The 25,518-nt window shown below is 43.6% G+C and overlaps 1 protein-coding gene across 2 annotated transcripts in view; it reads left to right on the top strand.

Annotated features, from left to right (window-relative positions):
* The window catches only part of Kdm3b (lysine demethylase 3B), a 59,685-nt gene that overhangs the window by 26,537 nt on the left and 7,630 nt on the right, over positions 1 to 25,518 (top strand). For both annotated transcript variants that reach the window (XM_075968981.1, XM_075968980.1), the window contains 14 exons: positions 2,253 to 3,501; positions 4,401 to 4,602; positions 8,234 to 8,448; positions 9,309 to 9,461; positions 13,181 to 13,288; positions 15,413 to 15,540; positions 16,654 to 16,933; positions 18,541 to 18,797; positions 20,389 to 20,655; positions 21,514 to 21,685; positions 22,051 to 22,141; positions 22,253 to 22,383; positions 23,366 to 23,485; positions 24,852 to 24,991. In XM_075968981.1, the coding sequence (XP_075825096.1) occupies positions 2,253 to 3,501; positions 4,401 to 4,602; positions 8,234 to 8,448; positions 9,309 to 9,461; positions 13,181 to 13,288; positions 15,413 to 15,540; positions 16,654 to 16,933; positions 18,541 to 18,797; positions 20,389 to 20,655; positions 21,514 to 21,685; positions 22,051 to 22,141; positions 22,253 to 22,383; positions 23,366 to 23,485; positions 24,852 to 24,991 (3,513 nt within the window). The remainder of the gene's footprint in view (positions 1 to 2,252; positions 3,502 to 4,400; positions 4,603 to 8,233; positions 8,449 to 9,308; positions 9,462 to 13,180; positions 13,289 to 15,412; positions 15,541 to 16,653; positions 16,934 to 18,540; positions 18,798 to 20,388; positions 20,656 to 21,513; positions 21,686 to 22,050; positions 22,142 to 22,252; positions 22,384 to 23,365; positions 23,486 to 24,851; positions 24,992 to 25,518) is intronic.

Raw genomic sequence — 25,518 nt, 5'->3', positions numbered from 1 at the left:
AAGTAATGTAGGTTCAATGGGTTGGAGAGTTCGGGATATGGTTCATTGGTAGAACACTTGCCTGGTGTGCTCACAATTCTAGTAGTTTCAGTCCCTAGTCATCCCTACCCCTCATTCCACCTCACAAAAAATTCAAATACCTTGGAGAAATTTCTGGACTATCAAGCATTTTATTAATGTTTCAGCCTGCCTTTTAAAATCAAAGTATAGCCATAAATGTTTCCATTACAATTATTTGATCTGAAATATAGAAACAGAATAGCCACCAAGAAATTTCTTCTAAAAACTGAGTTGCACCAGTTTTCATCCCTTTCTTATAAGAAAAGGATTTGGGCTGGGCGGTGGTGGTGCACGCCTTTAATCCCAGCGGAGGCAGATCTCTGTGAGTTCAAGGCCAGCCTGGTGTATAAGAGCTAGTTCCAGGACAGGCTACAAAGAAACCCGGTCATGAAAAACCAAAAAAAAGAAAAAAAGAAAAGAAAAGGATTTGGAATTTGAAGGAAAGAGCAACCAAATTACTATCGCCCACGTGCTATTTGCTTTAGTAATGAGTATGAGCTACTTAGAGTTCCTTAGAGTCTTGCAGGTATCGGGCTTCTGGCCAGATGCTGCTAGTGAAACAGCTGGAGAGCTTCGGTACTGTCAGCCCTGTTCTCTTTCATGAATGTAGGGTGTTAGTACTTGTGTGGTTAGTGGAAAGAAAGCGAACTTAACTCTAAAATGTCCCAAAACAGTCTTGGTAGCAAATATCAGCTGAAGCTAAGCTGCCAGTATTTTAGGCTTCTTTGCTACTCTAAAAAAAATTTCCATTATATCCATTAAAATGTATAGTTCTATGGTGTTTAGTACACTCACAGTGTTATAAAGCCAGAACCATTACTAGTTTCCAAGATTTTTCTCACTCCAAACAGATACAATAAAGTGAATTTTTAGGTTTATCATTCTTTTTTAATAGTACATGATTTTCAAGTGGGGTGCTAGGATCTAAGTATTACAGATTTAAACCAATAATAAGAAAGGACTCCTATGAATATGTCTGTTTATGTATGTGTTAGGTCTAGGTGCCTAATGTACATGAAAGTGTCCTACAGGCATTCACATATGTAAGTTAAGCATTTTCAAAGTAAAGGAAGAAATGTCGAAATATTTCTTTCATTCTTTGTTATCCTAAATGTTTGTATTTAGCATATATTTCAATGTACACATTTTCATTTTGGGAGTCTTAATAGAACCTAATTATTGCAAAAGGTCTCAGTAAATTGCCTCATGTAAATTAGTGTTAGTTGAAGCATCTATTCAGTTTCAGTTGACATTAGCAGAGCATGTGGTGCACATATCAAATACCAGCACTAGAAAGGCAGGCAAAGCGGGAGATCTGAGTTCAAGGCTACATAGACCCCATCTCAAAAAAAATTCATCAAGTTGACATGAACCTATAAGTAGGTGGCTGGTTTCCAAAAAGATCCATTTTATGAAATTTCAAATTCATAAAGTTATTTTCTTTAATGAAAAGAGTTGTATAAATAAAGGGAGTTGTAATATGGGCTCTTTACAATAGCTTAAGTAAATAAAACTATTGAGGGCTATATAGCTTATTGGTAAAGTGCTTGCCTAGCATACACAAAATCCTGGGTTCAGCCCCCACTGCCTCAAAGCAGGCATGTTGATACACACCTATCCTGTATCCTCAGCATTTGGTAAGTAGAGGCAGGAAGAGCAGAAGTTAAAGGTCATTCTGGAAGACATAGAGAGTTTGAGGCCATACTGGCCTACATGAGACCACATCTCTCAAAGCAATACCTTTCTGTAATAGGGCATTTAGGAAGTAGATTGATGTTACAAAGGTCTTTAGTTACATAACAAAGTGAGAATTGACTGTTCAGGAACCCTTTCTTTCCCCCAGCTCCTTAATTGAGTTTCTTTCCAACTACAGTACATACTAAGATTCATACACCTAGCATCTTAGCATCGTACTGGTACTGCCTTCCAGCTAGATAATGACCAGTTGAGTAGCAGATTAGATGACATCATGCCATCTCTGGCTTACCTTGCTAAAGTAAAGATGACTTCTATACTGTGGACGGTTTCCTCCCTACCAGTACTGGTGAAATCCAGTTATAAGAACAGATTCATGAAATCTAAGAGAGAAGTTGATTGGCTTGCAGAAATGTTGCTTTAGTGATAGCTCTGACAAAGAAAGATCAGTAGGTTGTAGCCAACATCACTAACTAAAACTAAAATCTTCCTTCCAGAATTCAAGAAATTCTAGTCTGGCCTCTTCTGGATTTGGAGTGTCTCTGTCAAGTTTGTCACAACCATTGACTTTTGGAAGTGGAAGGAGCCAGTCCAATGGAGTTTTAGCAACAGAAAACAAGCCTTTGGGCTTCTCTTTCAGCTCTAGCTCTGCACCAGAGTCTCAGAAGGACTCAGATCTCTCCAAGAACTTGTTTTTTCAATGCATGTCCCAAAATTTACCCAGCAGTAACTACTTCACCACTGTTTCAGAGAGTATGGCTGATGATTCCTCTAGCAGGGACTCATTCAAACAAAGCCTTGAGAGCCTGAGCGCAGGCCTGTGTAAAGGCAGATCTTCTCTTGGGACAGATACTAAGCCAGGTCCCAAGACTGGCAGCTCTGTAGACCGAAAAGTGCCTGCAGAGTCTATGCCCACCCTTACTCCAGCCTTCCCACGGAGTCTCTTAAACACCCGCACCCCAGAGAGTCATGAAAATCTATTTTTACAGCCCCCCAAACTATCCCGCGAAGAGCCTTCTAACCCCTTCCTGGCATTTGTGGAGAAAGTCGAACACAGCCCTTTCAGCAGCTTTGCGTCTCAGGCATCAGGTAGCTCTTCCTCTGCCAACACTGTCACCTCAAAGGCAACACCCAGCTGGCCCGAGTCTCATGCCTCTGCAGATTCTGCATCCTTAGCAAAGAAAAAAACCCTCTTTATTACAACTGACTCCTCAAAGCTGGTGTCTGGTGTTCTGGGCTCAGCTCTCAGCACTGGGGGCCCAAGCCTCTCTGCCATGGGGAATGGCCGTTCCAGCTCACCCACCAGCAGCCTCACCCAACCCATTGAGATGCCTACTCTCTCCTCCAGCCCCACAGAAGAGAGGCCAACCGTGGGACCTGGCCAGCAGGACAATCCTCTTCTCAAAACCTTCAGTAATGTCTTTGGCAGGCACTCAAGCAGCTTTCTGTCCCCCCCAGCAGAGTTTTCACAGGAGAACAAAGCTCCTTTTGAAGCCGTAAGAAGGTTCTCATTGGATGAACGAAGCTTGGCTTGCAGACAGGACTCCGACTCCAGCACCAACAGTGACCTGTCCGATCTTAGCGATTCGGAGGAGCAGCTGCAGGCCAAGAGTGGCCTGAAGGGGATTCCAGAGCACCTGATGGGGAAGCTAGGTCCCAACGGGGAGCGCAGTGCTGAGCTGCTGCTGGGCAAGGGCAAAGGGAAGCAGGCCTCAAAGGGCCGGCCTCGGACTGCTCCCTTGAAAGGTGATCCTGCTGGGACCATAGCTGGGCTTTGCTCTAACACTAATATCAAATGATGTGATGGAACGTTCTTAATCTCATAGCATTACAAAGCCAAAAGGGCTTGACAGAGTCCTCTTGCCAAACCTGGTTCAGGGCAGCATTATTTTCGTGTTGTTACTGTAAGGATTTTCTGGGCACAAAATTCTTGATCTTGTCAGTCTTTTTTGTTGTTGTTTTTAATGAGGAACTAAGTTTCTGTGTATATCCCATTCCTTTTGACTTCACTTTAGACCAGCTTTAAATTTACTTCAGGGAGATCCAAAAAGATAGTCACTGTTCCCATAGAAATCCTTTGTAGGTTTGATGAAGCAAAAAGATTCACAGCCTCACAGTTTGTTCCTCCCTTAAGACATTTAACACCTACCAGAGGCCAGTCACTACAACAAGATATTGCTGAGAGTCTAGTAATAAAAGCAGCTCTTTCCTTCAGGGATTGACAGACTCTGGGAGCCCAAGATACAGCTGTAGCCTGAAGAACCAGCTTTAGGTAGTGGCTGTCTCCTCTGTCCCTGTGGGGTTTTTCACCCCTAGACCAGTGTTCTCACTTCTCTGAGTTACTTGATACAGATTCTCCATGGCTTTTTTGGTTTTTCGAGACAGGGTTTCTCTGTGGCTTTGGAGCCTGTCCTGGAACTAGCTCTGTAGACCAGGCTGGTCTCGAACTCACAGAGATCCGCCTGCCTCTGCCTCCCGAGTGCTGGGATTAAAGGCGTGTGCCACCATCGCCCGGCCTTCTGGTTATATTCCTAAAGAATACAAAGTGAAATAGCTCAGGTCAGGATATTTGTCTTGTCTCTAAGAGGATCATGTCATTGGACCCTATTTACACCTCTATGAACGCCTTTCCTCCTTCCTCGCAGTCGGCCAGTCAGTGCTGAAAGACGTGAGCAAAGTGAAGAAGCTGAAGCAGTCTGGAGAGCCCTTCCTGCAGGATGGCTCCTGCATCAACGTGGCACCCCACCTGCACAAGTGTCGGGAGTGCCGCCTGGAGAGGTATCGCAAGTTCAAGGAACAGGAGCAAGACGACTCCACTGTAGCCTGCCGCTTCTTCCACTTCCGGAGGTACCAGGCTCCTTTGTCTGACTGAATTCCCAGTTTTCATTAGTTTTGAATGACTCCCGCCCTCTCTTCCTCAGGAGCCACAAAGGTGTCTTTCCATCTTTCTCTTTCTTTAACCTTTGTTTTTGGAGCCTGTGTTGAGACTCTGTTGCATTAGAAATGACATATGATGTTGCCCTTAGAGAATGGAAGGTGAACAGTTTTAGCTGTAGCCCTGTGCTAGTCCCTGACTTATTCTCAAACAGGGTTCCATTCGAAGTTAGTAGTATAAGCAGGACTCAGTTTATATTACAGGTCCGCCTGACCGCCTCTCCTTCTTTAGTGCTAGAGTAACCTGAGAGGTGGGTGTGAGATTAGGAGATAGTGTGAGGCCTCTTTTTTGTCCTTTGTTTTTTCTTTTGGATTGGTTTGGGGACATGGTCTTATTGTGTTGTCAGTGTGTCCTTGAACTAGTGGAATCACTCTGCCCTCAGCCATCCAAGTGCTGGAGTTACATCCTGTCTGCCACCACACTAGACTAAGAATCTTTGCTTACTGAATAAAGAAATCCATTTCTTAGCCTTTTTGACTAGGATCAAGCAAAGAAATCCAGATTGTTTATTGGTCTGGCCTGAATTCCTGTATTTGGCAAATATTTATTGGGCCGTTATTGTGTCAACCATTTTATCCCCTGTGCATTAGAAGCCAAGAAAACACCAAATTTCAGTTCTTGTGGTTTAGACAAGAGGAAAAAGTTCAAAAACAAAACATGTCCGGGGCTAGAACAGTGGCTCTTTAGCTCTTTCTAGTTCCCAGCACCCTTGTGAGCGCCTCATAGCTCTACCTCCACCTGCAGGGGCCTGCACACACACACATATATGCTTAAACTTAAAGTGAAAATAAATCTTGACCTGAAGAGGGGGCTCAGTGGTTAAGATTCAGGCTGCTCTTCCAGAGGACCCAGGTGTAATTCCCAGAACCCACATAGCAGCTCACAGTTGTCTGTAACTCCAGTTCCAGAGGATTCAACTCCCCCAATACATCCAGGCAAAACACCAATGCATATAAAATAAAAATAATTTCTTTGTTTTGTCTTTTTCAAGGTAGGGTTTTTCTTTGTGTAGCCCTAACTGTCCTGGAACTTGCTGTATGGACCAGGCTGGCCTTGAACTCAGAGATCTTTTTGCCTCTGCCTCACAAGTGCTGGGATTAAAGTCAAGCTCCACCACCGGCGGCGGTGGTGGCGCACGCCTTTAATCCCAGCACTCGGGAGGCAGAGGCAGGCGGATCTCTGTGAGTTCGAGACCAGCCTGGTCTACAGAGCTAGTTCCAGGACAGGCTCCAAAGCCACAGAGAAACACTGTCTCGAAAAACCAAAAAAAAAAAAAAATGTTATATGTACAAAAAGAAGTCTGTCATCTGAGTATTAAAACCAATGTGAAAAGATAGTTGATATTTTGGGGGAGGCTGGAGAGGCTTGTTTGTTTGAGACAGGATCTTACTATGAGTCCTGACTGGTCCTGAACTCTTTGTGAGCCAGGCAGGAATGGTGCACACCTTTAATACCAGCACTGAGTTCAAGGCCAGCCTAGTCTACAGAATGGGTTCCAGGACAACCAGGACTTTACAGAGAAACCCTGTTTCAAGAAAAAAGATGTACACCACCATTCTAGCGTGAGAGACAATGTGAAAGCAAGTTCATTCTGGAGGTTGCACCGTTGCTGGTAGAACTAGGGAAGAGGATAGACTAGGATGAGCAAAGGGAGAACTCATGATGGGCCCATATTTTGTTTGTTGCTTGTTTGTTTTGAGATTGGTTATCATGTGCCCCGGGATAGTCTTGAACTCCCTGTGAAGGTGGGGATGAACTGAAGCTCTGATAGTGCTGCCTCTGTCTCCTAAGTGCTAGGGGTAGAGATATGTCACACCATCCTTTTATTGGTGCTGATGAACCCAGGACCTTCTGCAAGTTAGGTAGGCACTCTTCCAACTAAGCTAAAACTGATGGGTCCATATTTTAAAGGACTGTGCCAGGAGCCTTGGCTTTTATGCTGGTAAGTGCTTGAAGATCTGTTGATAAATGTGTGTAATCCCAACACTGTGGAGGCAGAGGTAAGAAAATCAAGAGTTTGAGGCTTGCATTGATTATGTAGTATATTTAAGATGAGCCTGAACTACATGAGGCCCTGTCTCGAAAGAGAGAAAGAGTTAGTAGAGAAATTCTACTGAGTTGGAGAAAAGGATAGGATATACATAGAAATACTGACCTTGATTGAGAATTTATTTCAAATGGCTCATCAGATGAAGAACTTGGGTTTGTTTGCAGGAAGCTCTGGCAGTAAGGTGGTGAGAGGAACAAACAAACATTGTTCTCTGGTTTCTGTATACTCTGTATGATGAGAGGTAAGGGAGAGGCTGCATCTAGAGAGGAGTGCATCAGTGAACAGCTATGACTGCTGGGCACTAAGGAGCCCATCTAAGGTCTAAGTGTGATGATGGAGTGGTCCCTGCTTTTCTCTATTTACATTTAGTGCCATGGATATGGGTCTGGAACAGATGGATGGGAAAATTCATGACAACTCTAATGGGAGTTTTTTGTTTGTTTGGTTGGTTGGCTTTTTGTTGTTGTTTTGGTTTTTTTTGGGTTTTTTTTTTTTTTTTTTGGTTTTCTGTTTGGTTTGGTTTGGTTGTTTTTCAAGACAGGGTTTTCTCTGTGTAACAGTCCTGGCTGTCCTGGAACTCCCTTTGTAGACCAGGCTGTCCTGGAACTCACTGAGATCCACCTGCCTCTGCCTCCAGAGTGCTGGTATTAAACCACTGCCTGGCCTCATTGAAGCTTTTTAAAGAATGGAGATTTAGTAAGTGGTCTCCTAGCAAAGACCACATATAGCTTGCCCTCTGTCTGTGGTGGTTACACGCAAAGAGATTGAAATAAGTGGACTGAAAACTTACTTAGGCATATAACATATATGCTAGCTAAACCTGTAGAAACCTTTTCTCATCTTGCTTTTACATTTACTTATTTTGGGGGCGGGGTAGTTGGAGAGATAACTCAGTGGTTAAGAGCACTGACTGCTCTTACTAGAGGACCCATGTTTGATTCTTAGCACACACATGATAGCTCACAACTATCTGTAACCCCAATCCCAGGGGATCCAATGCCTTTTCTGGCCTCTGGTTTTTTGTTGTTTTTTTTTTTTTTTTTAAATTGTGTGTGGCATTTGGCAGCCAGGGAATAACTTGAAGAAGTGGTTGGGAATCAAACACAGATTGTCAAGTTTAGCAGCAAGTGCTTTTACCCATTGAGCCACCTCACTGTCATTGTGCATCCCTTCATTTCCCCTCCCCAGTCCTTAAACAGTATAGTATTATACTGTTTAAATAAAATATAAAATATAAAACTAAGTATTATAGTAATGCTATATGTAAATGTTGTAATGTTTATATTTTATTAGGTACTATAAGTAACCTGCTTGTGACTTAAAGGAATATGCAAAAACATGTAGTAAAAATACAGTATATTATGAGGGACTTGATCAGCCACAGATTTTAGTAGGGGAGTAGGCAGCATGGCCCACTAGGAAGTATGGCCTCTAACCGTTCTCCTCAGTTCCCAAGGGACAGTAGTATTTGACTTGTCTCCTTTTTGTCTTAGGTTGGTCTTCACTCGCAAGGGGGTACTCCGTGTAGAAGGATTTCTAAGCCCTCAGCAGAGTGACCCTGATGCTATGAACCTGTGGATTCCCTCTTCTTCCCTAGCAGAAGGAATAGACCTAGAAACCTCAAAATACATCTTGGCCAATGTTGGAGACCAGTTCTGCCAGCTTGTAATGTCTGAGAAGGAGGCCATGATGATGGTGGAACCACACCGTAAGGCACCCTTCTACTTGTTTCCAGCTGCTCTTGCATGCAGTGGTGATTATTCTCTACTTGAGAGAGAGAGAGAGTGGATGGAGAAGGCATCTACTATAGATGAATTAAGACTAATTAGACTCCTCCTTGTAGTAGCCTATAATCAAAATCAGAAATGTACCTAACAGATCTCATTTTTTCAGTCTTTGACACTTAGTAAATCAGAAACTCCTTCTTAATGTGCCTTTCTTGTTTGTCATACATCTGCCAACAGAAGCTTTTGACCCCATTGGGATTGAGTCATCCTGATTTCATTTGCTTTAAACAAATTTGCATCAGTACCAATGGTTTGTTGAGATGTGGTGCCATTTAATACTTTATTTTTCACCTAGAATCCTCATTATTACAGAGAAACAATGCAAATATACTGCATATTATTCCCAAACCAAGGGAAACTATACTATGAATTTGTACTTTAAATTTTAAGGAAAAAATTCTCTTTGTCAAGTTCTCCCTAATTAAAGATTTTATACTATCTATTATTTTTTGTGACAGGGTCTCATGTAGCCCAGGCTGGCTTTAGACTCCTAATTTTCCTTCCTCCATCTTCAAAATGCAGGAATCACAACACAGCTAGAATTTTGCTGTTAACTGATAACATGTGACATTGTGTATTAGCACTAGGTTGTCATATCACCTCCTGTCACTGCAACTCCCTGACAACATTAAGTGTTCCATGTATTTGTATTTGTTTCTCTTAGAATTATAGAAACCTGTTTGTATTTAGAATTTTTATAACTGGACAAAATGCTGTGAGTGCCAGTCAGCATTCTGGGGTCTTGTGCCGGAGTCACTGCCACTGCATTTTTCTCCACCAGAGAAAGTGGCCTGGAAGCGAGCTGTGCGGGGAGTGCGGGAGATGTGTGATGTCTGTGAGACAACTCTCTTCAACATCCACTGGGTTTGTCGCAAATGTGGATTTGGGGTCTGCCTGGACTGTTACCGGCTGAGGAAAAGCCGTCCTCGAAGTGGTAAGTAAATACTGTCTGGGTAATTCTGAACGTGACTAGGAGACATATTTATGAGCTTTGGCAATGGAATCAGACAGGAATGGGCTTCTGTCCCTCTTTAGCCTCATTGGTCTTTGTCATGACATCTTTTGTTTTGGGGGGGGGGATTGATTTTGTTGGTTTGGTTTTGGTTTTTTTGGTTTTTATTTTTGGTTTTTCAAGAGACAGTGTTTCTCTGTAGCTTTGGAGCCTGTCCTGAACCTAGCTCTTGTAGACTAGGCTGGCCTTGAACTCAGAGATCTGCCTGCCCCTGCCTCCCAAGTGCTGGGATTAAAGACCCGCCTGGCTGTCACGACATCTTTTTCTGAGACATAGAACATCTTTTTTTTTAAGATTTGTTTTTGTTGTACTCTTTTTACTCATTTTATTCCTTTGGCTTGGGGTGGGCCTGCCACCCAACTCCCACATGGAGTCTTAGTTTTCCTTATAAATGCCCAGCCTTAGCTTGACTTGTTTCTAACCAGTTTTTCTTAAATTAAATTATCTACCTTTTGCCTCTGGGCTTTTTCCTTTTCTTACTCCTGTAATCTTACTTTTACTCTTATTCCGTGGCTGGCTCACTGACTGGCCCCTAGCATCCTCTCTCCTCCTCCCAGATTTCTCCTTCTATTTATTCTCTCTGCCTGCCAGCCCTACCTATCCTTCTATCTCGGTACTAGCTATTCAGCTCTTTTATTTTATCAGATGTTTTAGACAGGCAGTGTTGGTGAAGGGAGGCTGCTTGTTCGGGTGCCAGTTTGTTGCCACTAAGCTCTGAAATAATCACACAGAAACTCTATTATTTAAATCACTGCTTGGCCCATTAGCTCTAGCTTCTTAATGGCTAACTCTTACATATTAATTTAACCCATCTCCTTTAATCTTTGTGTTGCCACGTGGCAGTGGCTTACTGGCAAAGTTTCTACATGTCTTACTCGGGCAATGGCTCCACGTCATCTCTCTTACTCAACCTTCCTTCTCCCAGCTATTATCTTTTAATTATGTGAATGTATGTTTGTCTGCAGGTGTGTGCACAGGTGGGCGCCTCTTTTCACAGAGGCTAAAAGGAGGTATGGGATCCCCTGGAGCTGGAGGTATAGATAGTTCTGTGCACTTTTCACAGAGGCTAAAAGGAGGTATGGGATCCCCTGGAGCTGGAGGTATAGATAGTTCTGTGCAGACTTTTTGTTTTTTTCTTTCAAGACAGGGTTTCTCTGTAACTTCCTGGAACTAGCTCTTGTGGACCAGGCTGGCCTTGAACTCAGAGAGATCTGCCTGCCTCTGCTTCCCAAGTGCTGGGATTAAAGGCATGCACCACCACCACGAGGCTGGGACTCTGTGCGGGCTTCTATGGAACCAAACTTCAATCCTTTGCAGAGCAGTATGCAATCTTGAGTTCTGAGCCATCGGGCCAGCCCCTGTTGTAATTATGGGTAACTAGTGACTAGCCCTGCCCTCTGATCTTCAGGCAAGCTTTATTTGTTAGAGTACAAATACACATTTTCCTTTTTTGTCTAAAAAAGGTTATAAGAAAAACTATATACCATAAGAACAATAACTATATACAATATGTAAATGCAGTAAATACATCAACAGTATCTACTCCATTAGCAACTGATAAAGTGATAAATTTAGAGAAAATAGAGACTGACGAATTTTGCCATAATAGGTGGGATAGTCCTTTAGATTTCCTACTTGACTGAGAAATCTGCCAGGTGCTCTAGGCATATAGGCTGAAGAGGAATGCCCCAACATTACAGAAGAGCATATTGGGTAGTTATTTTGCTTACAAGCACTTCTATTTACTTAGGTGATATTTTATCCTTCTGGAGTCTTTGAAAGAGATCCCCGAGCCTTTAAAAAATTTTATCTATATGATGTTGAGTATCTTTTGGGGTTCTTTTTGTCCATCCGTTTTGTTTAGAAACGTATATTCAGATTATTTGCTTCCCTTGGTTCTAGCTTAAGTTAGGAACCCCTTATCCCTTGATGTCCTCATCCTCATCTTGCCTCCTCAGAGATCCAGTGTAAACCTTTCTAACAGTTGGGTATCTGTGTTGTTTGGTGGTTGGTTAGTTTTGTTAACACAGTCTCCCTTCATAGGCTGTGCTGCTGTCAAGCTCACTATTTTCTTCCCTGCATCTCCTCAGTACTCCAAATTCTGAGACCATGGTTTCTTTTTTTTCTTTTTTTTTTCTTTTTCTTTTTTTAAATATATATAGTTTTAATGTAGAAATAGACTTACAGAACCACCGTTCCCGCAGAGACCAGGAAAGTAGAAGAGACAGCTCGGAGCACACTCGCCAAATTTATAGGCAGAGACCATGGTTTCTAACACTGATCCGGCCTGCTTTTGTGATGCTGGTTGTCATGGCTGTAGCGTGCCAAGGGCATAGATTTTGTTTTGTTTTTGTTTGGTGGGAGTGGGTGTTAGAGCTGAAGCAACTGGAACTTGAAAACCTGCACCCATCTCTTATACCATCTGTGGTTTCTTGAGCCAAGCCTTTTTCTTTTCTTTCTTTCTTTCCTTTTTTTTTTTTTGTGGGGGGGTGGGCTCGAGACAGGGTTTCAAAATAATTGCTAGGCAAAATACAGTGTTGCACACCTGTAATCACAGTCTAGGAATCAGCCAGGAGGATCGTGTTGGGAGCCAGCCTGAGCTGTATTTGAGGAGGGCCTCTCAAAACTAATTAGAACTAATTAGAGAAGTGGCAAGGTGACTCCGTGACCTCTTCTGGGCATGGCAGGCACCTGTACACATACAGCATTCATTCAGACACAGGTGAAGTTGTCTTTTTTTAAATCTACTTTAAATCTGGCAGTAAACCCCTGTAATTTTATACTCAGGAGAAGAAAGCAGAAGTGTTCAGAGTTAAGGGCTGACTTTGGCTACATAGCAAGTCTGAGATCCATCCTATCTCAGGAAACCTACTTTACACCAGTCAGAGTCTGAAAACAATCTGGACTACAACCTGAGCTCAAATCCAGTCTCCACTGTATAGCACAATCCTGGCTAAGACAAAACAAAGTCTTAAGTGGTGCCCAGTACAGATGACTTTATCCTGTATACATCTGTTTATATGAAATTCATTAAGGAAAAGTTCAGTACTGGGCATGGTGGCGCACACCTTTAATCCCAGCACTTGGGAGGCAGATGCAGGAAGATCTCTGAGAGTTCAAGGTCAGCCTGGTCTACAAAGCGAGTTCCAGGACGGACTCCATAGCTACTGTGAAACCCTGTTTCAAAAGAACAAAAACAAGCAACAAAAAATTCAGTATTATAAGATTGAGTAGGACTAGGGATGTCACTGTGTTGGTAGTGTTTGCCTGGGTGTGGCGGATGTGGTCAGTCATTTCTGTAACATTTGCCTTTGTCAGGTAGAGGCGGGAGATCAGTGTCTGCAGCTACTTTAGCTACATGAGACCTCATCCAACAATCAGAACAGTGGTGGCCAAGATTGAAAGAAAGTTATGAAGAACGAAGTTTGTAGAGGAAACAGGGATCTGCTTTAGATTGTTGATTTATGTTTTTTATGAAGTGTTACACAGTAGAGCAGATTGTAATTTTTAGTTTTTTAAGTTAGCTGTTGCTTTTTTTGGCCATGCGAAAAGAAAAGTGGCCTTTAAGGTTCTGAAACTTCCACTCACTAAAGAAGCTCCATCTATGACCCTATAAAATAAGTAATTAATTTCTGTTTCAGAGACCGAAGAAATGGGCGATGAAGAAGTTTTCTCCTGGCTGAAGTGTGCCAAGGGGCAGTCCCATGAACCAGAAAACCTCATGCCTACACAGATCATCCCTGGCACAGGTAAGTAATTCTGTTTTGAGATTGGGTTAAAAAGTGCTATGTGCTTATTTGTTTTGGTTTTGTAGTGATGAGCATTGAACTCTTGGTCTTTTACACGATAGATCAACACTTTACCACAGAGCTCTATCCCTGGCCTCAGTGTGGTTTAGTCCCTCTGTGTGTGTGTTTGAGACAGGGTCTCACTGTGTAACCCTGGCTGGCCTGAACCTTGATGTGTAAAATAGGCAGGCCTCAACTCACAGAGAACTATTTGGCTCCTTGTTTTGTTTTAGTCTTTTAAAATTTTATTTGTCTACTTACTGTGTGTGTGTGCATGTGTATCTGCGTATACGTTTGCCTCCTGCATGCTTGGTTAGAATAGGGCATCAGATCCCCTAGACCTGGAATTACAAAGGGTTGTGAGTCACTGTGTAGATGCTGGGAATTGAACCCTGTACTCTGTAAAAAGCACCCAGTGCTTTTAACCTCTAGGCTATCTCTTCAGCCCCATTGTTTTAGCATTTTTTCCCTTAATTTATTTTTTTTTAAATTTATTTAAAGAAGGCACCAGATGTCATTGTAGATGGTTGTGAATTATCATGGGAATTGAACTCGGGACCTTTTGAAGATCAGTCAGTGGTGCTCTTAACCTCTGAACCATCTCTCCAGCCGTTTTCCTTAATTTTTCAAAGATTTATTTTTATTTCATATTATTTATGTCTTTATGGTATGTCTGTGTGCAAGTACCCATGGAGCTCAGAAGTAGGGGAAGTAGGGTATCCGATGCCCTGGAGCTGGAGTTACCTGTAGCTTTGAACTCTCTGACCTGAGTACTGGGGAACTGAACTCAAGTCCCTTAGACGAGTAGAAAGCACTGTTGACTGCTGGTTCACTCTAGCACAGACTGGCCTGGAAGTCACTATATGAGTAAGCTTCTTGCAATTAGGATCCTTTTGCCTTCCAGTTCTAAGTACTGGGAATACAGGAGTCTGCCACTACATGCTATTTTCTACAGCCAGGAATGACCCTGAGGCCACACCCCCACCTACGGAAAGTGATTTTATCTAGTGTAAGCAGGCCTTGAATTTAGGAACAGAGACTGGTTAGCTGGGCCAGAGTAAAAGAAAGCAGTAGCAGTCACTAACTCTGTTGCTACCGTTCTTATTGCTGGGACAGAATTCTGAGAAAAGTCACTTAAGGGTTGATTCAGAGTCAGGATTCGGAAGTTACATGCTAGTGTTCGTCTGCTTTTCCTTTGTATTCACTTCTGGGCCTCAAATCCTCCAGAGCTTGCCACCCACACTGAGAATGGCCCTTTCTCTTCCCTTAAACCTTTCTGGAAATGTGCCTCGGCACACTCAGAGTTGTGTTACCATAGTGATTCTAAATTTGATCAAGCTGACAATAATAATAAACCATCATACCAGACTTCTGGCTTTGGGCTTATAAAAAAAAATCTAGCTAAGGGCTGGAAAGAATGGTTCATTGGATGAGAGTTTTTGCTACTCTTGCAGAATACCTAGTCCAGTTCCCAGCACCCACATAGGACAGCTCACAACCACCTACAACTCCAGTTCTGGGGGGATTCAGTTCTCTCTCTCTCGTCCTTCAAGGGCAACTAGGCATGCATTTAGTATACATGCGTACATACAGACATTCTTGACCAAGCAGTGGTAGCACATGCCTTTAATCCCAGCAAAATAAATCTTTTTATAAAAAGGACAAAAAAGGCAACTGAGAACTGCCATGATGCTTCATAACTATAACCCCTGTACTCAGGAAGTAGAGGTAGGAGGGTGATTGCCCTGGATTGGAGGCCACAGTAAATTCCGGTCAAATAAACAGTAATAGAAATATCCAGCTGTGGGCTGGGGGATTTAGCTCAGAACCAGGCCCTGGGCCCTGTCTCAGCTTGCAGGGGGATATCCAGCTGAGTGTAAACCTTGAGCCTATGAAGATGGCAGTCGTCTTGCGAGAAGGAGTGACTGCTTATGTTTGGGTCATAATCCCAAACTGCAGCAGTTCCTCCTCAGCAGCTGAAAGCCAACCTGGGTCCACGGATGCCGTCTCAAAACAAACAAGAGCCTTAGTACACTGTGACACGGGCCAGTGTTCAGTGGTCCTTACTGTTTCCTTCTCCCCTAGCGCTGTACAATATTGGAGACATGGTACATGCTGCCCGGGGAAAGTGGGGGATTAAAGCAAACTGCCCTTGTATTAGTCGGCAAAGCAAATCTGTGTTGAGACCTGCTGTCACCAACGGAATGTCACAGGTACAGAGTGTGGGGCCACAACTGAGAGGGATTAGGCTCGCTCTCGCTCTCGCTCTCTCTCTCTGTCTCTCTCTCTCTATTTTGGGTTCTTTTTATAATTTTATTTAAGAATTAGTTCCAGAAGGGGCAGGACTCGGGGTCGGGGGTGGTGGTGGGAAAGTGAGAGCATGGATGGGGTGTGCGGGCAAAACTAGGTGTGTGAGATGCCATAGGGACCTGTCACTTTATATGCCAATTAAAACGAAATCAGTGCTTTAAGTTTAAAAGGAAAAGAAAACTTTTTAAAAATAATCCATTCTAACTACTCAGGGTGCTGAGATGACAGACAGAATTGTGAGTTTTGAAGCCTCTCTGGGCAATGTATCAAGACTACTTCTCAGGAGCAAAGTCAAAACAACAAATAAAACTCATCTACAACTTACTTTTTTTTTTTTTTTTTTTTGGTTTTTCAAGACAGGGTTTCTCTGTGGCTTTGGAGCCTGTCCTGGAACTAGCTTTTGTAGACCAGGCTGGTCTCGAACTCACAGAGATCCTCCTGCCTCTGCCTCCTGAGTGCTGGGATTAAAGGCGTGAGCCAGCACCGCCCGGCTACAACTTACATTTTATCTCTTTTCATCCCCAAAATGTTTTCATGGAATCAACATTTATTTATTTATTTACTTACTTATTTATTTTTGGGTGAATAATTCCTTTGTGTGTACACCTGCCAGAAAGGGCACCAGATCCCATTATAGATGGTTGTGAGCCACCATGTGGTTGCTGGGAATTGAACTCAAGAAAGACCTCTCGAAGAGCAGTCAGCTCTTAACTAGGGAGCCATCTCTCCAGCCCCTATAGGATTAATTTTTAATCTCTGGTTTTCTGTTGTAGAAGTGATTTAAAACATACTTTAAGTAATGAATTTCGAGTGTTACTGGTTTCTACAGAACCTAGTATAAACTGCTGGCACATTGTAGACTCATTAAGTGTGGATGAAATAACATTGTTTGAGACAGTTGAGGTTATTCTTCCCAGACTGGTGTAGTGTCAGAGCCATTGGTAGCCATGTTCACTTCTACCAAACCCTCCCCTCTGTAGTGCTTCTAACGGGCACTCTCACCGTTCCTGCTTCAGCTCCCCAGTATAACCCCTAGTGCCTCTTCTGGAAACGAAACTACCTTCTCGGGTGGAGGTGGAGCTGCAGCGATCACAAATCCAGAGCCGGACCAAGTCCCCAAAGGCCCCAGCATCGACAGCAGGTCTGAGGAGTCCCTAAGAGCAGAAGGCCCTGCATCAAATAGCAATAGTGAACTAAAAGCCATCAGGCACCCGTGCCCTGACACGGCCCCTCCCTCTTCTGCCCTGCATTGGTTGGCAGATTTAGCAACTCAGAAGGCTAAAGAAGAAACAAAAGGTGAGATAAACCGCCCATGCCTTGTAGGAGGAAAATTGGGTTATTCTGTGATTTATTTGTTTGTTTGGTTTTCAAACTGACTTGTAACCATACCCCTTTAGAAAAGTGCCGCTTCTTTTCTCTGGCTGATCATACAGCTTGAGTGGTTCTCTTCTGTTTGGGTCGGTTTGTTTGTTTGTTTGTTTGAAAGTAGAGTGATCCTGGGTCCTTACCTAGACCTCCTTGATCAGAATTGAGGTTTTTAGTGAGCTTCTTTCTCTTCTGGTTTATTTCTGCAGCCAGAATTGACAGCAAGACTTAGAAAAGCTGATTATTTTGAAGTAGGGCTCAGCTGGCCTTGAAAGGAGCAGCCTATATTTTTTGTTTGCTTTGTTTTGTTTTTTGAGGCAGGGTTTCTCTGTGTAGCCCTGGCTGACCATAAACTCTCCCTGTAGATCAGGCTGGCCCCACTCACAGACTTGCCAAGCAGCCTTTTTAAATGGGCTTCAAAACCACCTGGGAATTGTTTTTCAGATGCACATTCTTTCATCCCACTTGAAACAATTAAGTTTGCCGGGCGGTTGTGGTGCACGCCTTTAATCCCAGCAGAGGTGATGGAGGAAGGTCATTGGTTAAATAAAAAGAAACTGCTTGGTCCTCATTGGTTAAAAGATAGGTGGGAGGAGTAAACAGAACAGAACTCTGGGAGGAAGAGGAAGTGAGCTCAGACTCCACAGCTCTCCTCTCCGGAGCAGACGCCTCAGAGAGACGCTACGCCTCAGCTCCGACCCAGGATGGACTTAGGCTAGAATCTTCCCCGGTGCTCACAGATTATTAGAGATGGGTTGATCGGGATATCAGAATTAGCCAGTAAGGGCTAGAGCAAAAGGGCCAAGCAGTGATTAAAAGAATACAGTGTCCGTGTAATTATTTCGGGGCATGAGCTAGCCGAGCAGGCGGCTGGGGTGTTGGGGACACAGCCCCGCCGCTCCTATTACTACACAGAGGCAAGCGGATCTTTGTGAGTTCGAGACCAGCCTGGTCTACAAGAGCTAGTTCCAGGACAGGCTGCAAAACCACAGAGAAACCCTGTCTCAAAAAACCAAAAAAAAAAAAGAAACCATTAAGTTAGAATTTCTTTTTTTTTTTTTTTTTTTTTTTTTTTGGTTTTTCGAGACAGGGTTTCTCTGTGGTTTTGGAGCCTGTCCTGGAACTAGCTCTTGTAGACCAGGCTGGTCTCGAACTCACAGAGATCCGCCTGCCTCTGCCTCCCGAGTGCTAGGATTAAAGGCGTGCGCCACCACCGCCCGGCTAAGTTAGAATTTCTTGAGATAAGGACAGATCTCCATTTTTAAAAAGCATCACTGACAATTTCAGTTCAAGAGATCTGGAGACCATGTAAAATGTCTTAGAAGATAAAAGGTAGATGAGAAAAAGGGAATTTTGTGATCCAAACAGAGAAGAAGAAAGAAGTAGAGAATTTTTCTGTATCCCTGAAACCTATGTTCATAGCTTTTCATTTTGGAGGCGGGGTGGGGTGGGTGGGTATCTTTCCTAGGGGTGTTGGGAGAGTCAGTGTCTGCAGACTGTTCCTCCCCGTCTAATGCTCTCTTTTTATGGTCTTACAGAAGCAGGGTCCCTGAGGTCGGTGCTCAATAAAGAATCTCATTCACCCTTTGGGCTGGACTCATTCAACTCCACTGCAAAAGTCTCTCCATTGACTCCAAAGCTTTTTAACAGTCTGTTACTGGGTCCCACTGCCTCCAACAGCAAAACTGAGGGTTCTAGCCTTCGAGACCTCCTTCACTCTGGGCCCGGAAAACTTCCTCAAACCCCCCTGGACACAGGCATACCCTTCCCACCTGTTTTCTCTGCGTCCTCAGCAGTAAGTGTCCATCTACAACCTCGCCTGGGTTTTTGCTGCACTCCCATCCTCTACACATAATTGCTTTCATAGCACTTATCATAATGTGTTCTATTGTATTGCTCTCGCCTCTGCAAAGGCATTTATTCACTAGTACATATCGTTAGTGTCGCGGTACTTGTACAGTATCGTTTTTAATCGGTGCTGTGAAAAAGAGGTCTTCCTGGTTTCTGTTTCTTTTTTTATTTTTCAGGTCGTGTGTGGTGTGGGTGTGTATGTATGTGTATGCACGCACGCATGCAAGAGAGAGAGAGAGAGAGAAGTCTGGGAGTCAGTTCTCCCATCCAGTGGGTAGTAGTAATCAGGCCACCAGACTTGACACCAAGTGTCTATTTACCTGCTGAACTATCTGACCTGCCTAGCATCAGCATTTATTTCTTGAGTGTCATTTCAGAAATGTTATATGTATATAGTTTTCTTCTGTTTTACACACGTTTGTTCTACAGTTTTCTTTTCTGCTTCTCAGTGTTTATTTATACCTTGTAGGTCATTTATTTCAAAAATATATGTTGTACTTGTGAATACCCCCATTTCCTTTTCTAATTTTTTTTTTGCCAGAACATTGTATGATTATATGTTTTTAGTTGGTTGAGGCAGAGTCTCACTGTGTAGCCCTGGCTGGGAATGCTGTGTTGACAAGACTAGGCTTGTACTCACAGAGACCCACCTGCCACCACACCCCACTGTAGGATGAGTGGATAGTACTTGAGACAGGATTGGATTTATAGGAGTTCTCTATTCTGTGACTTGCCCTGCTTTCCCATCAGCTGAAGTGGGAGAAATTCAAAGTAGATGGTAACAGAAGGACTGGAAAGAAAAGAGACCACTTTTGGAGTATATGGTTCTTAGATAGTGATTACTAAGGTAAATGTTCTGTGGCAGAAAACTACTGCCCTTCTGTTACCTGAGTGGGCACTCACCTGCTCCCCATCTTTCCTCTGTGTGTCCCAGAGTAGAAACAAAGTCCTCAGACTTGGTGGCAAGCACCTTTACCCGCCAATCTATCTCACCAGCCCAGAAAACCACTGCCTTGTTAAGTCTGCTCAGGTACAATTGCAGTATCTCCCAGGCATACCATCCAAAGAGAGATTTTCCTGAACTAACCTTTATAAATCACTTAGTGTTTTATGAACTCTGTAGTCTACATGCATGTACTTATCACAGAGTTTAAAGCTAGAGATATATTTCCCAGGTCTTAAGAAATCTTCCTACCGGGCTTGGAGGTACATGCCTTTAATCCCAGCACAAGGCAGAAGCAGGTTTCCATCTTGGTCTCAGAGCGAGTTCTAGGACAGCCAGGGCTACACAGAGAAACCCTGTCTTAACAAAAACAAAAAATCTTTCTGTTCTTTCATAAATGTAAGAAAATGCTAAAGGTCAAGAAATTTAAGATAGTAAAGATTAGTGACTTTATGTCTTCCCTGCAATTACAGAAGACATCTTATTAATTGGATAGATTAAAGCCTGGAACTATAACTGTGAGACAGTCCTCTTTTTTGTTAATGTTATCATGGTGCTTGAGTCAAGCTCACCTGAGGGTTTGTCTGTGAAGGGATTGAAGAACAAAGCCAGCCTGCCCAACTTCCTCGACCACATCATCGCCTCTGTGGTGGAAAATAAGAAAACCTCAGATTCTTCAAAGCGGTCCTGCAACTTGACTGATACCCAAAAGGAAGTGAAGGAGATGGTGATGGGGTTAAATGTGCTAGACCCCCATACCTCTCATTCCTGGCTCTGTGATGGGAGACTTCTGTGTCTTCATGACCCCAGCAACAAAAACAATTGGAAGATCTTCCGAGAATGCTGGAAACAAGGCCAGGTAAGAAACACTGAGTTGATTTTATAGCCTGCTGTTTGCCTGGCAGTCACATCTGCCAGGATAATCCCAGGCCTGTCTAGAAGGTCTTCTGCCAGGAAATTATGTATATAGTAAATTCATGGAGGATATCCTTCTGTTTCTAGTTGACTTTGCTTTTCAGAATCGAGGAAAGCTGGGTGGTAGTGACAATCACCTTTAATCCAAGTGCTTGGGAGACAGAGGCTGGCGGATCTCTGAGTTCAAGGCCAGCCTGGTCTACAAACAGCAGTCCAGGACAGCCAGAGCTGTTACACAGACAAACCCTATCTCAAAAAACAAAACGGAGTCAAGGAAATCCCTAAGAACACTTTGTGCTTGGTATTTGTAAAGGGCAGTTGAACTCCAGTGGGTGCTGAGCTGCCATTAATGATGGCACCTTTGGAGGAGAATCCCCGAGTGTAGGGTTTGGAGTGTGAAGGAGCTGAGTAGCAGGATTCTGGGTAAGTGCTTCAGTCTTTAGTGATGTGTTTGATAATGCGATGGTGCTCCATGGCACTTAGACTTGAGCAGGTGCTAAGGAGGGAGGAGCTTATGGAGTCACCTGGTTTGCATTGTACTGTGAGGCAGTGTTCTCAAAGTTGCATTAGCCAGCAATGTCTCTTCACCTCAGAATACTGATAGACACCAAGAAAGAAAAGTGTCTTCGGAGGATGTTTCCCCAGAGTGAGAGCCTAGAATAATAATAGAGACAAGACAGTTTCCCATTCTCTTTAACTAATATATGGGAATCTGTAGATTACATTCTGGAGAAAAACAATCGATGTTCATGGAGAGCAATATTTCCTAGATGGTTCTGATGGGTTATCTTTGTTTCCACAGCCAGTGCTAGTGTCAGGGGTACATAAAAAGCTCAAGTCTGAACTCTGGAAGCCAGAAGCCTTTAGCCAGGAATTTGGAGACCAGGATGTGGACTTGGTGAACTGCCGGAACTGTGCTATCATTTCTGATGTCAAAGTTCGGGATTTCTGGGATGGCTTTGAGATTATATGCAGTAAGTAACTTTGCTTTCTGGTTATGCAGTGACAACAGTAGTAAGCATCTAAATACTTGGTCCTGTACCTGAAATAACAAACTGTATCCTCTTGTTGGGAGGAGCCTTCTGTCTTCATGCCAGCTCTACACAGCTGCATGGCAGTCCTGTGGCTCCCAGAACAGGCCTGCAGTTCAGGGAGCATATGGCTTGCATGGAGCTCTGTTGCACTGAGGAAGGGAGCAGGAGTCCTATAAAATGGAGAGATAGTGCACATACTACTACAGGAAGTGGAGAATCAAAGTGAAATAGGAGGCTTGTCTCCAGAGACTTGGTCCTGTGAAGAGTAGCAGTAGGGGTGTATAAGAATGTTGTCTGTCTTCTAGAGAGACTGAGGTCAGAAGATGGGCAGCCAATGGTGCTCAAACTCAAAGACTGGCCCCCTGGGGAAGATTTTCGGGACATGATGCCAACAAGGTTAGTGACTTCAGGGAATGTTGTCTTCAGAGGCTTATGCCTGGCTGAAACCAACACAGCAGAATCACAGAGAAGTGAATGCTCTTTGTCTTCCTTCCTGCCCTTTCTTAGGTTTGAGGATCTGATGGAGAATCTTCCTCTGCCAGAATATACCAAACGGGATGGCAGGCTCAATCTCGCTTCTAGGCTACCCAGCTACTTTGTAAGGCCTGACCTGGGCCCCAAGATGTACAACGCCTATGGTATGAGGGAGAGGACAGAATTAACCCTTTGGGGACTGCTGTTCTCATTTCATACACAGACACGATAGGGAGCTTCATACCTGGGGTAGTTCTGAATGTTTCCTTTGTTAGTAGTGATTGGTATAACATTCATAAGCTTGCATATATCTGTTAGAAACAGTTTCTTCTCACCAGGTGATGGTGGTGCATACCTTTAATCCCAGACAGGCAGATCTCTGTGAGTTCCAGGACAGCCAGGACTATACAGAGAAACCCTGTCTTGAAAAACAAAAACTCAAAAATTCTACTCCAGCAGACATATCCTTAGTTTTATTCTTTAGTTTTACTAAAACTAAAGAATGCCAGCTACCTTGCTGTCATACCTGTATTCTATTAAGTTCAAAAATGACCTAAAATTAAATGCTGAGCCGGGCGGTGGTGGCGCACGCCTTTAATCCCGGCACTTGGGAGGCAGAGGCAGGCGGATCTCTGTAAGTTCGAGACCAGCCTGGTCTACAGAGCTAGTTCCAGGACAGGCTCCAAAACCACAGAGAAACCCTGTCTCAAAAAACAAAACAAACAAACAAAAAATAAAATAAAACACTGTGAAAATTGAGTTCTGTCTGAATGTCCCTAATGCCTGCATGTTTTGAATTTCAAGAAAGGGACCATTTTCAAAAGTGGCTTGGTTTCATGATGGATGTTGATGCTATGTGGACCAAGCTAGAAATTAGTCTCAACCTGTATAAAAGATAAAGAAGAGTGCTTTAGCTGATGCTCATTCCTCCCCTCTCACCTCCCTGCCTGACTCCTCTCCTCTCTCTGTGTGCTAGAGATGTAACCTAGGGCCTGAGCACATTAGTCAGCACTCTACTGCTGGACTGCCTCTCCCCTGGGGCATCTCTTTAAGGACTTTCTAGAGCACATTTTCAGGCTTGACATGAGTCCTTTGTAATAGCACCTGTTCATCTGTTCATCTTTCATATTTTCCTCCCACCTTTAGGCTTGATAACAGCAGAAGACAGAAGAGTTGGCACAACAAACCTTCATTTAGATGTGTCTGATGCTGTTAATGTGATGGTGTATGTTGGGATCCCTGTCGGGGAGGGTGCTCATGATGAAGGTAGGATTTCTAGAAAAATTGCTTTAATGTGGTTTCCCCTAAGAAGTAGAGTAACCAATGCAAGTTTCTTCCAGGCTTAGTGTGTACCTGGTGGATATTGTTAGACCACGGGAAATTCTAGCAGAGTGCTGCTTGGAAACTTTTGACTGGGTTCTTGCCTTTCAGGGAATGTCCAAATATGAAGTCTGGCAAAGAAAGGACAGAGAGGACTGGGGCCTTGGCACATTGCTTAAAAGTACAGTGCCCCTTGAATTTGGTGCCCAGCACCCACAAGAGGCTCACAACCTTCTGTAATTCCAACTCCAAGGAATTTGATGCCCTCTGGCACCTGCTAAATATTAAAAAAAATAAGAAGGGCTGGGGAGATGGCTCAGTGGTTAAGAGCACTCACTACTCTTCCACAGGTCCTGAGTTCAATTCCCAGCAACCACATGTTGGTTCACAACCATCTGTAATGAGATCTGGTGCCCTCTTCTGGTGTGCAGGCATATATGGAGGCAGAATGTTGTAAACATAATAAATAAATAAATAAATCTTTTAAAAAAAATAAGAAGAAAGGACTTCTGGACAGTGGTGGTGCACTTGGTTAGTCCCAGCACTCGGGAGGCAGAGGCACGTGGGTCTCTGTAAGTTTAAGGCCAGGCTGGTCTACCAAGCCAGTTCCAGAACAGTCAGGACAGCTACACAGAGAAAACTGTCTCAAAAAGTGAAGGGATAAAAAGACAGGACTGACCCATCTGCTTGACTCATTAACCTTATCAACTGTAGAATGATAAATGGCAGAGCCAGGTTGTGTGCACAAAGATGAAACATAAAGGTTGAGTTGGTAAAGTGTCAACAGCATGATGACCAGAGTTTGATTTCCATAAGAAGCTGGGAGTGATCATGCACACCTTTAGTCCCAACACTTGGGAGGAAGAGGTAGGTGGATCTCTAAGAGTGTAAGGCCAGCCTGGTCTACATAGTGAATTCTGGGCCAGCCTAGGGTACAGTGAGACCCTGTTCTTCTTCCCTTCCCCCACACGGGTCACTGGCATCCAGCTCAGGTCATCAGACATGATGGCAAGAGCCTTTACCTGCTAAACCATCTCATCAGCCCCCATATAAATTTTGATTCTTTTTTTTTTTTTTTAAGAAAAAAAAAACAGGATCTATGTAGAACTCCATATGTAGTCCAGGGAGGCTTTAAACTCATGGAGATCCACTTGCCTCTGCCTCAAGTGCTGGGATTAAAGGTGTGCACCACCACTGCCTAGTAAGCTTTGATTCTTGTGATATTACTCAGAGAAGAACAGAGACCAAACTTGTTCTGGTTGGACATTTTCCCCTAAAGGTTACTTTGTCATCACCACTTTGTTCTTTTCAGAAGTCCTCAAAACAATTGATGAGGGCGATGCTGATGAGGTGACCAAGCAGAGGATTCATGACGGAAAAGAGAAGCCAGGGGCCTTATGGCACATCTATGCAGCCAAGGATGCAGAGAAGATCCGAGAGCTCCTCAGGAAGGTATGCCTCCAGCGGGGCGATACCCCCAGCTCCAGGCTGTGGTCTAGACAGCTACCAAGGTCTCTCCTGTGAAGTCTCTTGGTAGTAAAGACCTATTTGTACAAGGCATGGTAGGGTACACCTGTAGCACTTGAGTGCTGGTGTCAGGAAGATCACAGAGGCCGACCTCAACTACCTGGAGAGACCCTATCTCAAAAAAAAAAAGAAAAAGAAAAGCAAGAACTTGAGGCTGGTGGGCTGACTCGGCAGTTGAGTCACATGTTGCTCTTGCTGAGGACCCAGGTTCAGTGCCCAGCATCCACATGGATGTTCATGGTCCTTGTAAATCATCTGAACTCTTTGGGCACAAAGCACACATGTGGTAAACAGGTTTAGATCATATATGCAAGCAAAACACTCATACACATAAAATAAAAATAAGTCTTTTTAAGGGGGGGGGGGTGTAGAATGATGCCTCAGTAGTTAAGAGCACTTTTCTTCCAGAGGTCCTGAGTTCGATTCCCAACTACCACATAGTGACTCAAACC

Source organism: Microtus pennsylvanicus, chromosome 4 (assembly GCF_037038515.1).
Source record: "Microtus pennsylvanicus isolate mMicPen1 chromosome 4, mMicPen1.hap1, whole genome shotgun sequence".
NCBI lineage: Eukaryota > Metazoa > Chordata > Mammalia > Rodentia > Cricetidae > Microtus > Microtus pennsylvanicus.
Note: the sequence above shows the minus strand (reverse complement) of the source record. Positions and strands in the feature narration are given on the sequence as shown.